Source organism: Letharia lupina (assembly GCF_014066315.1).
Source record: "Letharia lupina isolate WasteWater1 chromosome Unknown contig_25, whole genome shotgun sequence".
In the NCBI taxonomy this organism is placed as follows: domain Eukaryota; kingdom Fungi; phylum Ascomycota; class Lecanoromycetes; order Lecanorales; family Parmeliaceae; genus Letharia; species Letharia lupina.
The window spans coordinates 262,735-279,690 of record NW_023502994.1 but is presented as its reverse complement, the minus strand read 5'-3'; the positions used below and the strand labels follow the sequence as shown (position 1 = coordinate 279,690).

The 16,956-nt window shown below is 48.2% G+C and overlaps 6 protein-coding genes across 6 annotated transcripts; 5 read left to right on the top strand and 1 right to left on the bottom strand.

Moving 5' to 3' along the window:
- Positions 1-320: 320 nt before the first annotated feature.
- On the bottom strand, positions 321-891 carry HO133_006594 (uncharacterized protein; the record flags this gene model as incomplete). Its single annotated transcript, XM_037297492.1, has 2 exons — positions 321-557; positions 637-891. 2 exons carry the CDS (start codon positions 889-891, stop codon positions 321-323), a joined length of 492 nt encoding a protein of 163 aa, XP_037147202.1.
- A 704-nt stretch (positions 892-1,595) lies between these two features.
- Positions 1,596-4,096, top strand: HO133_006593 (uncharacterized protein; the record flags this gene model as incomplete). The annotated part of the gene is made up of 8 exons (XM_037297491.1): positions 1,596-1,796; positions 1,849-1,962; positions 2,030-2,173; positions 2,223-2,605; positions 2,653-2,860; positions 2,912-3,528; positions 3,584-3,615; positions 3,666-4,096. The coding sequence occupies 8 exons, from the start codon at positions 1,596-1,598 to the stop codon at positions 4,094-4,096; spliced, it is 2,130 nt and encodes a 709-aa protein (XP_037147201.1).
- A 93-nt stretch (positions 4,097-4,189) lies between these two features.
- HO133_006592 (uncharacterized protein) lies at positions 4,190-4,975 on the top strand (the record flags this gene model as incomplete). The annotated part of the gene is made up of 3 exons (XM_037297490.1): positions 4,190-4,260; positions 4,716-4,730; positions 4,792-4,975. 3 exons carry the CDS (start codon positions 4,190-4,192, stop codon positions 4,973-4,975), a joined length of 270 nt encoding a protein of 89 aa, XP_037147200.1.
- Positions 4,976-9,717: 4,742 nt separating this feature from the next.
- HO133_006591 (uncharacterized protein) lies at positions 9,718-10,150 on the top strand (the record flags this gene model as incomplete). The annotated part of the gene is made up of 2 exons (XM_037297489.1): positions 9,718-9,743; positions 9,796-10,150. The coding sequence occupies 2 exons, from the start codon at positions 9,718-9,720 to the stop codon at positions 10,148-10,150; spliced, it is 381 nt and encodes a 126-aa protein (XP_037147199.1).
- Positions 10,151-13,637: 3,487 nt separating this feature from the next.
- On the top strand, positions 13,638-14,227 carry HO133_006590 (uncharacterized protein; the record flags this gene model as incomplete). The annotated part of the gene is made up of 2 exons (XM_037297488.1): positions 13,638-13,676; positions 13,829-14,227. The coding sequence occupies 2 exons, from the start codon at positions 13,638-13,640 to the stop codon at positions 14,225-14,227; spliced, it is 438 nt and encodes a 145-aa protein (XP_037147198.1).
- Positions 14,228-14,607: 380 nt separating this feature from the next.
- HO133_006589 (uncharacterized protein) lies at positions 14,608-15,388 on the top strand (the record flags this gene model as incomplete). The annotated part of the gene is made up of 2 exons (XM_037297487.1): positions 14,608-14,909; positions 15,223-15,388. The coding sequence occupies 2 exons, from the start codon at positions 14,608-14,610 to the stop codon at positions 15,386-15,388; spliced, it is 468 nt and encodes a 155-aa protein (XP_037147197.1).
- Positions 15,389-16,956: the final 1,568 nt, after the last annotated feature.

Here is a 16,956-nt window from a genome sequence, read left to right as displayed (position 1 = left end):
AAAGACACGGAGCACTATATGTGGGTAGGAACAGTGTTTGTGGGCTAGTGAGAAGGAAAGGCGAGGGCACGCTGGGGAGCTGGTTGAGAAGGATGAAGACGATACCCTGCTCAATCATAGACGCCATGGATAGCAGTCATCACTGCTAGCTCAAACGACTACATAAACAAAACAAAGACACCGCCATCGTCAAATCGAGTCAACACACGCTCGCGGTTGCTTGTTCATCATTGTCATGAGCAATCGTAGTATATGTACTACCAGCTGAGCTGCGATATATTCCCACTTCAATCTTGCCTAGCCTCTTATCCCGCTATCATTCAGTGTTTCAACTCTCCCTTGCCCTTCATCTCCCTTGCAACATCAATCGTATGCTGTACCGTCTTCCTCGCCTGTTCCCACAGCTGATCCGATGTCTTCTTTGCTTCTTCACTCCCTTCTTCAATCTTTGGGTACGGCCATTCAAAGTAAAATGTCAGGTAGAGGTCTGTCTCATCCTTGCCCTGGGAGATGGTATTGTTGATGAAGGCGCCTGTGTCAAGATTGCGAAAATCAACCTACCGGAACCGGAGGCGGTCAGCTTGGGTGGATAGCACGAAGCTCGTACAGGCGGCCAGCTTCGGCTCACAAGCGTACCTTCCAAGGTGCACGAATGTCCATGTCCTCGACGACTTTCCCACCCGGTGGGCCCATGCCTTCTCTGAACGTCACCGTCCTCTTCATGAACTTATCCGTCTCCTCGAGGACCTCGCAGGCAGATATGGGAGCAACGAAAAGCTCGGGCTTGCGGCATTTGACTTGCATCACTTCCCAGAATTCGGCAAGTGTGAGAACGGGGGAGGCATTGGGTGGATTGATAGGGTAGGTTTGGGATTGGTAGAGAACGACCATTGTTGCGGCTGCTGTTGAATATGAGTTGGACGTGGCAGATGATGATAAAGGATTTGAAATGTTTGGAGTTCACAATCTTGTACGCAAAGACAGCGTAGTCAATTGGAGTTGATAGGTCTGAGAGACCTAGATATTATATCGCGATTCTTGTGAAGCTATTAGTCTTTTCTCAAAGCAAACCTCGGCCGTGCCTGGAGAGCTCCTCTTCGCTTATGCGATCAGAAGATTGAAATTCCTGCCGGCGAAGTAGACGCCCCAAGTAAAGTAGGGCCTAAGTAGTACGTTGATGATCACATTGATCATCTCTTGGTGTCTGTCATTGCCCTTGATTGTATTGCTGCCGAGAGGCGTGGAGTAACTAGCTCGCTAGCCATACTGACCTTGTAATTATACCTCGCTCTCTGGCGGTTTGGCTCTTGAAGTCTTATCTTCGTAAGCCTCAAGAATGCGAGGAAGTCAATTGAGCTCTTGGCGTGGGGGAGAAAGATGACGCTAAATCTAGAAAGGTTAGGTAAAATCTTTCTCATAGGGCAGAATATGTTTTGGACGTCATTGCCTTCTCAACTCCGATGACAATCCGGGCTTCGTTTCTTTATATCTAAAGTAGAATAAACACTTTTCCTAGTGGTATGTGTATGGTATCACTGATCCATGATATCTGACTGCTTCACAAAGCCTTGAATGAGCCATACACTCCCTACATCATGATTACCAGGAAACGCATGTCAATGAGATCTAATGTCTTTTCCACAGCTTCTTCCACTAGTAATAACATTCCCCTGCGAAATGCCCAGAAATATTTGCTTTCTACCTCAAGACCGTCATTGGCTTACACGGACACTGTGTCAAATCTGAAAATTGGACAACATACACGTGTGATCTTTCAGGGGTATACTGGAAGGCAGGTAAGTCTCATCCCAGATTCATCCCAGAATGTCTTCTAAAACGGACCATAAGGCTACCCAAAATGCGAAGCAATCAATTGAGTATGGGACCAAGATTGTCGGTGGCGTCACACCGGGTAAAACTGGCGAACATCTTGAACTTCCCCTGCTGCCGTCTGTACGAGCAGTGAGTGAGACCTTCTCCGCCCCTTCTTTTCCTCGCGGCAGGAAAGAAAGATCTGATTGTGCCTCAGGCCAAAGACCAGTTAAGGCCGGACGCAACGGCCATCTATGTGGCTGCTCAGCAGGCTGCTGCAGCCATTGAGGAGGCAATCGAAGCAGAGATCCCGCTTATTGTTGCTGTTGCTGAACATATACCCTTGCACGACATGCTTAGAGTACGACTTTAATCCTCCTTTAAAACTTCTTGGAGCTGAAACATTCCAGGTTCAATCGATGTTGAGGTCACAATCGAAATCACGCCTTGTCGGCGCAAATTCACCTGGCATGATTTCTGCGGTTGGGAAATGCAGACTTGGCTTTCATCCTCTACCAACCTTCACACCAGGGAGCATTGGTATAGTGGCCAAGTCTGGCACTCTAAGCTACGAGACTGTTGCATCTACTACGCGAGCTGGCCTTGGTCAGAGTCTTGTCATTGGGATGGGTGGAGACCCTCTTCCTGGGACTGACTTTGTTGATGCGTTGAAAGTTTTTGAACATGATGTTGATACGAAAGGCATCATTCTCGTAGGAGAGATTGGAGGAAAGGCCGAAGAAGATGCGGCAGAGTGGATCAAGGAGTACCGGAAGCGTACGGAGAGACCCAAGTGAGTCTGTCTCTCGTTTTAAGCACTGAATTACTGACGCAACAAAGGCCGATCATGGCACTCATTGCAGGGGTTCAAGCTCCTTCTGGCAGAGTCATGGGCCATGCTGGGGCTTTTGTTGGCGCCGGTGAGATGACAGCAGCTGGTAAAGTGCGAGTGCTTGAAGATGCTGGAGTTGTGACTACGAACCATCCGTCAAAGTTTGGTGAAGGAATGAAGCGACTTCTGGGTAGTGAAGCTCGCTGGATACCTTCTGTAAGTGACATTCGGAATCGAAGACTAAAATTCTGGAGCTGACCCGGGTAGTCACCATCATCATTGGACAAAACCCAGCAACGAAATATGCACACTCTTCGAAGACCTGCGATACAGTCTACAGGAAATCCCGCTTTTTTCCGGCGGCGAAACATTCACATCCCAGAATCGCGAAGCTTTGAAATGCTCGAAGACCTCGGGGTACCAATCTCAAAGTCCGAGGATCCTGAGAGTAGGGATTATTTTCTAACCTTAGCAGTGGACAAAATAAACTATACCCCATGTATCGTTACTTCATTCTCCATTGGAGGCGAAAGCCCTCAGCTTCACGCGAAAAGTTACCCAATGGCCCTGGACAAGGTTGAGGATGAATCCACGTTGTCCTCAATAGCTTCGGATCTCAACTGCAAAGAAGAATCGTTCGACTCATTGTCGCTCTTGTTGTCCTCTCTCATCGACATATTTTTCAGCAAGGAAGCAACCTCTTTGTCTACAAGGATATCGCGTAATCAGCAAGGAGAGCTCGCTGTGGCACGAGCAGAATTTAGCTTTGACGATGCCGCAATTAGAAGCGGTAAAAGAAACTTTGATCTCCAAGGAATGCGAGATACTAGTAACGAGGTACCGGAAGAGGTAGAGGCTGAGAAAGACGGCATCGTTTACATCAAGTAAGATTGTCTCGTCTCAGAGCTACGGTAAATATGTTGAGCATCGACTGTCTAGACTCAAGGGTGATGGCGTCATTGGTACTTTAGGTAAGCCATGCTGAATCACTGCTGAATCAAGATTTGACCACATCTCACAGTCAACGGTGCCGGTCTCGCCATGAACACCGTCGACGCCATAGCTGATCTGGGAGGCAAATGCGCTAATTTCCTCGACACTGGCGGCAAAGCGACGAGTGAGACCGTCAAGAGCTCTTTCAGAATCATCTTGAAAGATTCAAGAGTAAAGACCATCTTTGTCAACATCTTCGGCGGACTTACTCTCTGCGACATGATTGCCGATGGCATCATGCTCGCTTACAAGGATCTTGGAATCAAAGTGCCAGTGGTTGTCCGTCTGAGAGGGACGAACGAGGATATTGGGCAGAAAATGGTAAGCAAACCTGAGCCACGAGTGATGAAGCATACTGAAAATTCTCAGATTGCGGAGAGCGGGCTTTCCTTACATGCATTTGATGACTTCGATGAGGCTGCTAAGAAGGTCATTCAACTGGCTAGACAAGGTGACTGAGGTGCTATGTAAACGTTTGACCTTAACAGTGGCCTACTCAAATTCTGTCCATTTTTTTCAAGCTACTAAAACCAAGCTATATCTTTGTTATCAATGGCTACATATGGTTCGTTTCCTCTCGAAGCTTCGACTCTTGGCCGGCAGAAAGCTGAGACCGACGTTCAGTGTGTGGGTTACCCTCCTTCAAACTCGAGTCTTTTCTATATATATACTTGAACACCCACTCATGAAATTAAATCTATGTTGGTGAGAAAAGTAGCGTGTCTAAGAGCATATACCAATAGCGTGGGGCGTACGAGTTCATTCTCAACGACATCCTCGGTATCAAAGGAGACGTTCTTTCACTCTTTGGAGTGCTGTGCGAAATGAGGTGCAGCGTTGGGTGGCCAGTGTGAGGTGTTGGCTGCCAGTACTTTGGGGAACGCGGCAGGACCGAACAATTCCTACACACCAGTAGGACCTTTTGCGAGACACATGCAGCATTGCATGAGAACACTAAAGAAAATTCAGCAAGTGTTCACAACTGCTCGACTGTCAACAATGATGTGCGGAGATAGAAGTGGCTTTTCAACCGATACACTTCTTTAACGACTGCATGACGACTGACCATCATCCGTAGATCTCATCTCTTCGCGTAAGTCTTTCACCTTGCTGACCCCTTTTTGCGATTGAGAACTCCACTGACCTCACTACAGAGAGAGCGCTCGCGCAACCATTACCGCCGTTCCAGGGTTTGGTGCCCCTACTCCGCTGCCATTAAGGAGAGCAGCCGCTCAGATCGCGCTGGAACACCGGTCTCGGACCCCCGAACTAGACCTGGGCACACTGCAGGGCGTGCTAGGCGTTCAAGCGCGGGCAAAGAAGATACACGGGCAGTGAGAGGAGTGAAGAGGGATCGGGGAGGAATCCTGTGAGGCGGGGTCCTTTGTGGGGTGATACCACGACTATATTGACTTTTGAATAGGGGGGTTTTCTTCTTATTTTTTGAATTTATCTTTACTTTCTTAGGATTTTAACCGAAATGCGGAGAACCCGAGTTGTACCTCATGGAAGATGGCATTGACTTTGCTCCCATCTTTACCACCATTCATCTAATTGGTTGAACGCTTGGACATGAAGTTTTTGAGACCAGAGATCCAACAAAGAAACAGTGCACTGTCCTACGGGTATCTTATGTGGGGCTTTGGTTCGAGTCTATATTCGGAAACATTTCCTCTATCGTCATGGAGACTGTGGAATCAAGTCACTCTCCAAGATTTCTTACCTCCCCAAATACTATGTGATTAGCCCCTAGAGCAAGGGACCGAAGATGAGATCAATGACTCTGCCGAAGAAGAAGAGGTTTGTGCCTCTCTCAAGCTAGAATTTCCTGGACTCGCTTCTTCAGCGTGCATAAGGGCGCTTCTCTTTTGAAATGGGGTCAGCCCTACCGTCTTTCTTGTACACACCTACCACCCCTTACCTGTCATGGGCTCTACTGGTGTGGTTTAGAGATCTGCCCACCGGGTATGGGGTATGGAGGAAATGAAACCTGAGCCAGTCATGAAGCTCATCTGGACTGATCAGGTGCGTCCGCATGATGTATAGACAGTGAACCTCTTTGGCTAACCCAGCTAAGGTGTTTCCGCCCACGACAGAACGTTTAGAAATGCTAAGGCACTACTTGGGTTCTGATACATACATATATTGCATATTGTGAGCGTCATTGACAACGCCACGCTCATGAAACTGTTTGCACATCAGTACCGACTGCAAGAACTGGAAGGGTTTAGGGATTTTGCAACCAGGTTGGCTCGGTGACAGCCACATTGCTCGACAGCCACATTGCTTGATGGAACTCAGCAAGAGGAGATTTGGGCTGTGGTATCTCATGAAGTAAGTAGTTTGTAACACAGTCGAAATTGGACTCTACTAACAATGTAGGAAATTGACTCCAAGGAGGGCCACACAAGCAGCGAATGGATTTCCAATTAAAGTGAAGGGGTTCGCTGTCTCAGCAGCGAATGGATACGAAGATTAGGTGGCTCGCGCGGAGACCTGCATTAGCGCCATTTCTCACATTATCCTTCACCTCCCTTCTTCCTCTTTCTTTCTTTCAATGCTTACCATTCTTCTTTCCTTCCACCCACACATCCACAACGATCTTTCTTTGCTTTCGTTGCTCTCAAACACTCATTAAGTATTCCATTCGATACCCTGCTTCATTGCTTCACGCGTCCGAGCGAAACCCGTTCCTCAAGCCTGTCCCTTCCGCCTCATCGTACCCTGCACCAAGAAAGCGAGTGTGCCGCTCGCCTTTTCTTGTCTTCCTCTTGATCTAGATTCTTAATAAATCTCTTATATTTAACTATTAGCGTTAACTAATCTAATTCTATTTTTATGAGATGCCCTCACCGTGGCGATTGCAATGAAAGTCAAAGACCGCAGCCTCGAAAGACTCAATCTCGTCTTTGCTTTTGATCTTGGTACACATCGATTTCCTTGGTTGCCGCATTGATACTTGAAAAGGTACCAGGACGGCTAATATGGCCAGTCTAGAAAACCTTGACCCAACGCTACTCGTCTGGCTCCTCGGCTTAGGGTATTCGTTCGTTTCCTGTACCATTGGGCCACGCTTCCTTGCGTCAAAGATGCGACGCATTGTTGCAGAAGTCTATCATTCTGAACCGCCTTCCGTTTCATTTCGCATCGAAGCTCACGACCATCCTCAGGCTCGAGCCGAAGACCCAAGATCCAAACAAGAGAAAGTACATCATCCTGTGGAGAAGTCATGTCAAGCTGTGATTCGAGTCGATATTCGGTAAGGTATCTTTCGATCGCAATTGACGGCAACATTCGTAGTTCCCACCAGATGATCATCCACCTTGGTCGCCGACCGAGCTTACCGCCGCATTCCTCCATTGCGCCCACCATCGGCGTTACGTTCTTAGCGTGACTTGGCGAGATATAGCTTTCTTCAGCTTTTTCTTCCATAGCTTTTCAATAACCAACCAGCTTACACCAATCAAAGGATTGCCTTTCTTCGTGAATACGTTTTCTTCATGCCTTGCGACTGTTTTCACTGCTTTAAGAACATACCTACTTCTCTTCCTACCGGATCCCTGATAATCGGCCCCCAATTCAACGCCACCTATACGCTATTCCTACTGCTACAGACCACCTGAACTGAAATTGCTCAAGACTGAGTTCCTGGTGACTATCGTTAGTCTGCGCATCACCTGCTCGTGCAAGGTTCTTCTTAGCAATTCGTTAGACTGCTTCATGCTGTGGGCTCCACCCAGAGATCATTCCGGTACCGCGAACATATCAGTTTCCCTACCTTTGTCATTTCTGGAGGCTTCTCAATGGATGAGTGGACACTCTTTTAGAATAATCTAACAGATGCCTTTTGTCATCAAGCTGGATTGAGCTCGTCTAAGCAATATTTCTGAGTTTTCTGTTCGTTAATTCTACAATTTTCTGCAGGTACCTGCCTCGCGCTGCCACGAGAACGCGTTCGACGAATAAAACCGCTCACCCTATTGTCCTGAGAATGGTCGAAGATCTCATTGCGGATGAGTTTCTGTGTTCGAAAACGTCTTGTTTATCAGACTACAACCTCCGATGTCATCCAGTCCCCGGATAGTGGGGACGGCGGTTGGACCATAGGCAACCCGAGAAGATACCGAATGTTCTCATCACGAAAGGGTCTCGATTAGCATAGTTCAGGCGCTAGGTTACGGGTTGGAGCGCATCCAAAGATTGTGGCCTTTCTCGTTGCTTCAACTCCCATCAATCGATGAACACGCGGCGATCACGGAATTAAAACCTCAGCATGAAAGGTAGTGTTGCCAACTGAGATTTGTGAATATATCACCGATGACCTGACTATAGGAATTCTCATGCTGGCAGTCACTACAACACTAACTTTTCACAATTACATGCACAGAGACTAGCTCCTCGATTCTTCATCCTCGGTCTTCATGCTGACACTCTTCCCCTCTCCACACGTCTTCACCCCTCTTGACAATGTTCTCAATTTCAAAAGCTCTCTTGGTCACCAAATCTCTCTTTCGTTGCCAGTGCCAGTTTTCAATCATTGCAGCTTCACCCACAAGCACAGAAAGGCGCAGCCTTTCGTAAGCTGAGGATTTAAAACTATGCGCTGCTCAGGCTAACGAAGCTGTAATTGAGCCGCCACAATGGCGACGATCTTCCTGGCGCGTGCAAGTCATCATGCTCAACACAGGGATGCTAACGAATGCAGTGGTCGATCCTGGATATGAGAAACGTTACCGATGCTCACGTCATTATGGCCCAGAAGTATTCAGCTCACGTTCGACAGTCATTAAGGTGTTCGTTCGCTCAGCTGCCTGATGGTGATAGGACAAGCGATGAGTACATCCACCTGCTCGTAACATTTTGACACGACTTACGATATCAACACGTACAAAGAAAGACCGATGACGGATCTGACTCTGATGGCTTTTAGTCTGATATCTGTTGTCGTTGAAGATTTGCACATCTGAGTCGTGACTCATACTTTGCGCAAATTACATCAAATGCCGCAAGGTAGCCAAGGGAGAAGAGAAGAGAAAGGGTACTGAGGCTGGTACTGGTGCTGGTGCTTCAACTGAGAAGAAAGCGTAAGTACTACTTTCAATCCCGCTTACTGCCACTGACTCTAGATCTTCCTAAGTGTTGATGAGACCATCTCTTCCTGCATTCTCCTCTCTTCCAAGCCCGCACCAATTGAAGTATTTCGGAGCTACCATAAAGTATGATGGAGTGTCGGGATCACACTGTACCCTGCTTTCCTCCAAGGGGATCCTAAATTTTGATTATTGCAGCTTCACTCTCAGACATAGATAAAGTACCCTTCATCGTTCCGTTGTCTCCTCTTTCTGACTGGACTTTCCTCTTCAGCTTGTTCTCGGAATTTTGTTCCCAGACATTCAAACAACGATCTCTACAATTATTATATCACGTTTTTCTTTCCTCTCTAGCTTAGCTACCGGGCGGACAAAATATAGATATACTCAATTCGAGTTCAAAGCAAAAGAAAGAGCTTGATCCCAATCAATGGTTACACTTCGAGTGCAAACAGCAAAGAAGATGCCATCATAACGGCATTCCAGTTTTTTTAACAGTTGTGTTCAGGTTCATTGCTTCCGCAGACATGCTGGTCGTCTGAAATCTGGGAAGCAGGTCAATGGCTACCGTCCTCACAGCTCTTATGCTCTCAGACATTATCTCAAACTATCTTGAACAATTTCTTTTCGTCCGCCAACTACTTTGGTCGTCTTATGTTCACGCTTGTGGGAGACAGAAGAAGAACAATAGGAAGCTGCAGTGGCTCCCGTGACCCTCGAGCAACTAACACAGGCGCGAGATCTGTTTCTGCAGCCACGCGGATACCTGGACATGATCGACAATATCACATCTCGCGAGGATCAAGGCGGCTACTACTTCAGAGCTTGAAACTCGCTTGCTCCAGTGGGAATTGCGGCCACATTGTGCTCGTATCAGCGCTCTAGTAAGTCATCTCTAGACCGAGTCGCCCTTCACGACTTGAACGTCATCAAAGCTTCTGACGCCAACGAAGAGAGACTCACTGCAGCCAATCACAAACGTCCGAAGCAATGAGAGCTCCGGATATTTCTACCCCGTTCTGAGGTGACTAGATTGCCATTCAATTTTACATGGGCGAAATGGTCTAGACGAAAGCAATCGGGCAAAGGCGGCTACATCTTCATATCGGTGCCTGTGCAACATACAGGGACATCCAAAACGACCTGTTCAACAGAACTCCTGCAAAGGATGTCTCCGAAGAAGCAAGATATGAAGGGCAAAGGCAAAGTAGATAGAAATCAGAAGAAGCTAGACTTAGCAACCACACGCCACCAAGAGTTCGTCGCGCACGCTCACTCTGAGGCTCAGGTCGACGATGATATTGCTCAAGAAGCTATTTCTTCAATAGCACAAGCTTTAAAAGAAGCAGTGGAGCACCCGCAACGGATACCGTCGCTGGCCGCGCAATCAATCCCTGGTTATGATGGGAGTGGATCCGTCTAAGCCAATACAGAGGACTGAACTATTACAGCAGTGAGTTCGTCGAGCTATCTGGGAAAGGTTAACATAGATCCAGAGCCTTCATGGAAGCTCAGCAAAATGGACTTGAGTCACCGTTTGCTACCCACGCGAAGTCCTTATTCTGCCTGAGCCCCCAACTGAAGATAACTACTTTTCACTATCATAACATCAGGTGGGTAGTCATTGTTATCATGTTGTTCTATCTACTGAAGGAAAGTGCTAAAGGGTTGATTCGCTAAGCAAATTGCCGATGCAAATGACGTGATCTACAACAGCGAGGGCAGTGGGAGCATTGTGGCACAGGGAACTGGAGGTCTCAACGTTCCATACTTCTACACTCCGCCAAGAGTCGAGGGAAATTCTGGATAACGTTGGAAGTTGCGTACTCGAAGCAGACTAGAGAGATGACTGATCTTGGAAACGACTCAGAGATCATTTATGAGATCTTCAGATACATTGACAAGCTTGGGAAAATGAGGGATGAGAAGCTTGAGATGATGTCGAGGCACATTCATCTTGCTCAGAAGGCCTCTTCTTGGAGCCTACCTCAAGTTCAATCTCTAAGAGGATTCACCTGCCCCAGAAGGCTTCCTTTTGGAACCTTCTCTCAAATACGACTTCTCACCGCAATAAGCAAGACCTTACTCACAATCTTCCCTCAGCATCCACAATCCTTCCCTTTATAATTTTCTGTCAAACAATTCTACATCACCGTGGGCCTCGTGGAGGTCTCTTGGAGGTGCTCAAGGAAGATTGCAGGGTGTGAGTCATATCCGTTTGTCATTATTCTCATACCGTTACATCATTGATATTATATTGTCCTTGAAGCTGTCGGAAAAGACAACATTGCCTCTTCCACCGTTCTGAAACAACACTATGTATCTCTCTGCCCCTTTTCACTCTCGTTCGAATCACCTGAACACTCGATCGTGACCCAATTCGGGGAGTCACCACATCCATGCTACATCACTCGTACTCCTCTGCCAAATGAGACTCTTGTGCATAGATGCGCCCTTTTATTCGAGACCGAGATCGCAGCTGTTATCCACCTTCTTCCGTCGTGGTAGAGTCACTTCAGGATTCACTCACGCTGTCTTAGATCGATGACGAGCTTACTGGATCTAACTTTGAGCGCCGAAAGATCGAGAAAGACTCGTCCTTGCCAAGACCAAGAAACTGGAGGGGCGAAAGACCGAACGGATAGTTAACACCCTGGCAGTCACTCCGTCAAGAACGAACAAAGTGCAGACGTGCTATGTGACTTTGAATGTTGTCATCGAGACCATGGTTCCCTCAGAATGAGGCAGCATTTCATTGATCTGACCCGCTCGTCAACAAGTTCCAAACATCTGAACACGCTATGCAAATGGATTGGTGCTGGAATATGATGGCTGCATTGTGTAACCTTCCGTTTGTCAACAAGACTTACTTTCAGTGAAAACCCTCTTGTCAATTTATCCAGACAGGAAGCAACGGTCTTCCTCTTGTCACCGTCGGCCACGGAGGAATGGTGTCCACACTACTCGATGTCATTGCTTGAGAGGAGAGCCCGTCCACTTCACGTATTACCGATACCCGGCCAAGGCGAAGAAAGTCAGATCTAGACTCGCAGCCGGAAGAAACACATATTGACAAGTCGAACGAAGACAAGTTTAGCTCGGACTCGGATAGCCAGGCCGTTGAAGGCCTTGTGAAGGATGAAGTCTTCGATGAGGTTGACGATGACGTTAAAGAGGAGGGTCGAAGAGCGTATTCCTGAGGGGTACAAGAGGGTAAGAGGGTGTTGGTACGAGCTCAGAGGTCCCGCAGTGAGCGTAGGGCTCTGATCATTGTTGAGAAGAGTGACCAAACGTTGGCGAAACAGCTCAAGGACTAAATTCGCCCCTGTGGAGAAAACGGCTCACTGGCAGACCTGATTTGTCGGAAGCGACCCTAACCCTAACCCTAACGACTCCATCCACTTCTACCTCAACCCTTACCACCTTGCTAGCAGTGCTCTACCATCTTTCATTCTTGCTTTGTCCTTATCTTAGTTGCTAGCAGTCTCATTCTTTTACTATGGCTCAATTCACGCCTATCAACTTTGACCCTGAGGTTAACGAAGTATACTTCAGCTTGCAGTTGACCGGAGAGGAGGATAGGCTTGATATCTTCGCTATATTCGAACTTTATGCAGACGATCCTGCCGTTCATTATCGTGCGCTCCGCTCGCACTTCAGAAAGTAGTTTATGTCTTACTTCTTCGAGCGTAGCGATACTAGCAATATTAGAACTTGAGGCCCTAAGAGTTCAACATATGATCGAACTACTATTGTCTATCGTTCCACAAAACTTCAACCTGCCAAATGGTGGAAGCTTCCCGAGGGCCTCAACATTAGAGATGATCATTCGTTTCACAAAGCCGGGTGCTGGACGATAATGCGATACTTCGGTACCTCACCGGGGTGTGGAAAGTTGACTGACACCGTACGTGGCTGTCAATTACGGCACCCCAAACCTTACAAATGGTCAGGTGGCCGTGTTTTGGTTGGTGATGACGGGAATGCTCGGTGGGAGCAGGTGAAGATGGCTGGGGGGGTTTGGTGGTGGAGGTGGCGAAGAGTTAAGTGGCGCGTCGCAAGAGTTAGGAAAAAATTCTCCTTGCCGGCGAAAACGTCATCTCTAAAACCCGTTGGTTGATACAACCTCGAGTGGTCGCTGGCATGAATTAGCTTGAATGCTGAGAATCAAGAGTAAGTGGCAGGTCCAAGGACAGAATGACCTCACTTCTGACATCAACCACTCATGCGTTGAAGTCCAAGCATGCTGCGGCCGACAGTGCTACCAAGGATTGCCCAGTCTTGCGTCAGCATGGCGGAAACCTCTCGGGTGTCGGAACTTCTCTCAAACATATATCTGCAAACTCCATCCCAGAAGCTATGGAAAAAATTGAGACCCGCAGAAGCTGTCGAGATCTAGACGAAAGACACCGAATTCGATCGGAATGACACTATCTCCTGGATTTGAATTTTAAGATTGCCATCAACGGTGAAACCATTGTCTACAATAGTTGGCAACAAGATCACCGCTATGCCATCTCGTCAACATCATCGAGTCACTGCTCGAAATCCGTCAATTCAGAAAGCAACACGCCCGCGGCTTTCAACGGTACCGTCGAAGGCAATTCCACTCCGTCTACTGGTTTTTCGAGAAATGATATCAACATGGTCTCTCTCGACTGCAACTTGAATTTAACATAGTCCAAGTTTGACAGCCATCGCTGGAAAGGAGGAGTACTACTGGATGATTCCGTCTTGTCACCAAGGATCACTTTGCTGACCTAAGACCACCAAATTGGTATTTGATGCAGACAGTAAGAGAAGCACAACCAACTTCTCACTCAAGATCGGACCATTCACCACCTCCACCGCGACGTATGTCCTGAAGACGACAATACCATCCAGCTGGATTGTTCTGATGTCCAGCGCGAATGCAAAAAGATGTGCAGTATCCAAAGGAACCACCAGATGTAAGGGAAATGGTAAAGAAAAATTAGGCTTCAGCGTGAGTAGCTCAATACCGTCGTCCACAATCTGTAATCTCCATACGGTTACCCACCCGCCAATTCCTGCGCTGCCTCTGGCAGGTGAATCGCTCGCTGGTGTTGAGGCTCATTTCCAGTTTCCTAGACCGCCTAAGCAACTATATGCATTGATCGAAAGACCGGAGAATCGCAGAGTTGGAATGCTAGAAAGACGCGCGGTGGTTCGCATCTTCCACACCCGACTCACGAGGGTGAGACCAGGAACCGACTCTACTGTGAGAAACCCGAATCCAGTAAGGTCAAGAGCTGGGAGAACTGGAGCGGAGAACAAGAGGAGGAGGAAGCCAACGTTCGCAGACTTTGAACTATCAGAAGACGAAAGGAGTGCTGCCTTGAAGGAGGAAAAGACAGGGTCTGTTCTTTCGGACCTACATCAAAGTGATGAGCGCGAGAAAATTGAAGAGGATCGGGTTGTCAAGCTGAAGAAGGAGAGACCTATCAAAGCAGACCATGCGGAACTGCATCGGAGCCGTTGAGTACTGCAAGCAAAGGAGTTCTCTATTTCCCCACCTTTGGTCTGTCCTTCGTCCCCGTAGGATGGGAAGGAACGTGGCGCCTTCTGTTGTTGAACTATACTTGAAGGTAAACGTGACAGAATGGACAGATTTTGAAGGGATTTCTCTCTGTGTGCCTTCACCAGGAAGCCATTTGCTGCAATGCGCTGGTCTTATTAGATGTTCGAGGGCAAAATGGAATGGTAACATCCACTTCCGTTCTGTTCGAGATGGACAACATTCTGGCTCAAGATCATCGAGACGACCTCTGACGTGTTCGCCAAGTGTGACACGATCGCTGGGCAGTGGCGTTAGTCCGCTTCCCGTCGAGAAGATCGAGGAACGATGGAGAACATCTAGCAATGACGCTTTGCGCTACGCAAAACTTCTCAGCTCCCCCATATCCCTATGTTAACGGAACTCCTCCACCTATCGACCTGGGCCATCCTAGTCCTCGCGAAATCTGCGATCGCATCGTTGAGGTGCATATGGCTATGGCATCAGGTGCCGTTGGTCGCTTCCCCGTTCCCTCTGTCAAATCCAAAGCCGGCGCGGCACCCAAAAGGATGGCAAATGACATCGCGAAGGAAGTTGCACAGAAGAAAACCAAGGAAATGAAAGCCGAAGCACGCAAGCGCAAGCGTGGTGGTAGAACGACTGACGGGTATGTCACATATTCGTGTACTGTGTGCGACTGGCAGAGAAGCAGCAACGATCTCGCTACATCGGAGAAGTCTTACTTGACTGAAAAGTTGATGCTTGACAGCCTTCCGTCAACTCCTCGACGCGCAGGATTTCTGACATCAAAAAAATCTACACAGCATGGTTCAAAGTCCAGAATCATATCATGGGGAAGCCATTGAAACAATCTCAATCATGACGATACGCGATGCCGGTTCTGAAGGAGTGACACCATGGGTCTCGTGGGCGACACGGCATTAGTAAAAGGGAGCAACTGTTGCGAATCAAGAAGCAAGAGACAAGCTTAAGAGCACGGCTGGTAGACTCGAGCGGAAGCAGTTCGAGGATTCCATTCGACAAGAGGTTACTGAAGAAATCATCACTCGTCTCGAAGCGGGACATGAGGATCGGGTAGCAAAGGGAGTAAAGGCCAAGATTGACGTATCCAGCTCCAGCATTTGACAGACTCTTTCGCTACGGTTACGACATCAGCATCTTTCCATTCCGCATCAGATACGTCGATCAAGCAACGGCCTTTGCCATCTCTTCCGCCCAGCAGCACTCTGCCCTCCGCCCTCTCCGCCAACTATTCTAGGTGAACGGCGCCGCAATCCACGCCAACGTTCGCCCGAACCACCACTGTACATCCTAGACGTACGACCGCGGTTCCGATACCCGCCAGGATGGGTGTCGCGCGATGCGAATGCCAGCCTGACCCGACGTATGCGCTTTGGAGAAGAGGAAGGGAGTTGGGGTGTGGGAAGCGTAGGAGGAGGGTTGGTTGGTGGAGATGTCGGTGAGATGAGGGACTGGGGGAGGTGTGGGTGGGAGTGGTGGAGCGCCGCGTATAGCGTACTCCAACTCCACCGACGCTGGAGCGATGAGCGGTGGGGGCTCGGCTGGAGCCGGAGTCGATGATGGAATGGAGGCGAGCGAAGGTGATGGCGGTGCGTGTTGAGGTTGGGGTGAAGAAAAGTTCGGCAGTCATTCTGACTCCCGAGACACGCAGAACTTTTACACATATCATCGATTCAATCAATTCTGTCGACTAAATCAATCCACGTTCTTTTGAAGGGCATTGTCGGCATCATTTGCATTACGTCTGATAACCCATTTTAAGAGGAAAGTGCGAGAGCTAGGAGGGATTGCGAGATACGAAAGTAGGCTGTTATAGCACATCTGGCTGTTAGGTGGGATGATGTCACAGGAAGACTTTGTGTGCACCACGATGCTCGTGAGATGGCGGCGTTATCGAGTGGGAAGATTGGGGGCTTTGGAATAGGTGGGGACATGGATGATAGAAAGTGATGGCAAATGGGAGAGGGTTGTCGAGTGGGAAGGGGGGTCGTACGTATGTGTTGTCAGAAAGGCCACTTGTAGGAGATGATGGTTTGCTGAATGCTAGAGTAATACTTCTTTTAGCTTAAAGGTTGACAGGTAGCCATACGCTTCAAATTCCTTTGTGTTTTTTGAAAAAAAGTATTCTTTTCCGCAGTTCCTTGCCTTCAAATCTTCGCCGTTCTCCCATTTTCGCAAGTAAGTGAGCAGAGTCCATGTTAGTGACGTAGCAGGCGCACTGTTAGATGCCAAGAACGATATCGAGTTATAAGTGTGCGAATAATTGTTGGATTCCAGGACCGCCTAAAAGAAGACACTTGCCAAGGCATGCTACCATCAGGTGCTAGGGAGGTCACAGGAGTCTTCTATCTCAAGACCTAGCATGCACGATGTCATGAGACTGCCCCCCGTTTTGCACTGCAGCATTGCCCGGCGTCAGTCGCATTGCATGGCTAACGCTTCCATTGGCTGTAGTACGTAGCATGTAGCTCTGAGCTGCAGTCATTATCTCGTGCGAGACTAAAAGTTGGTCTACCCCAACACACTTCCTGTCCGCTCCCACACAGGCTACGCTCAATGATTGCTTTGCATAAAAACCAGCCGGTATCGGTAAAGACAAGGCCAACACCAGGTCACGCAAGGGCAAGGGAGAGAGCAATGGTATAGGGGAGAACTCCTATTGCAGGAGCTGA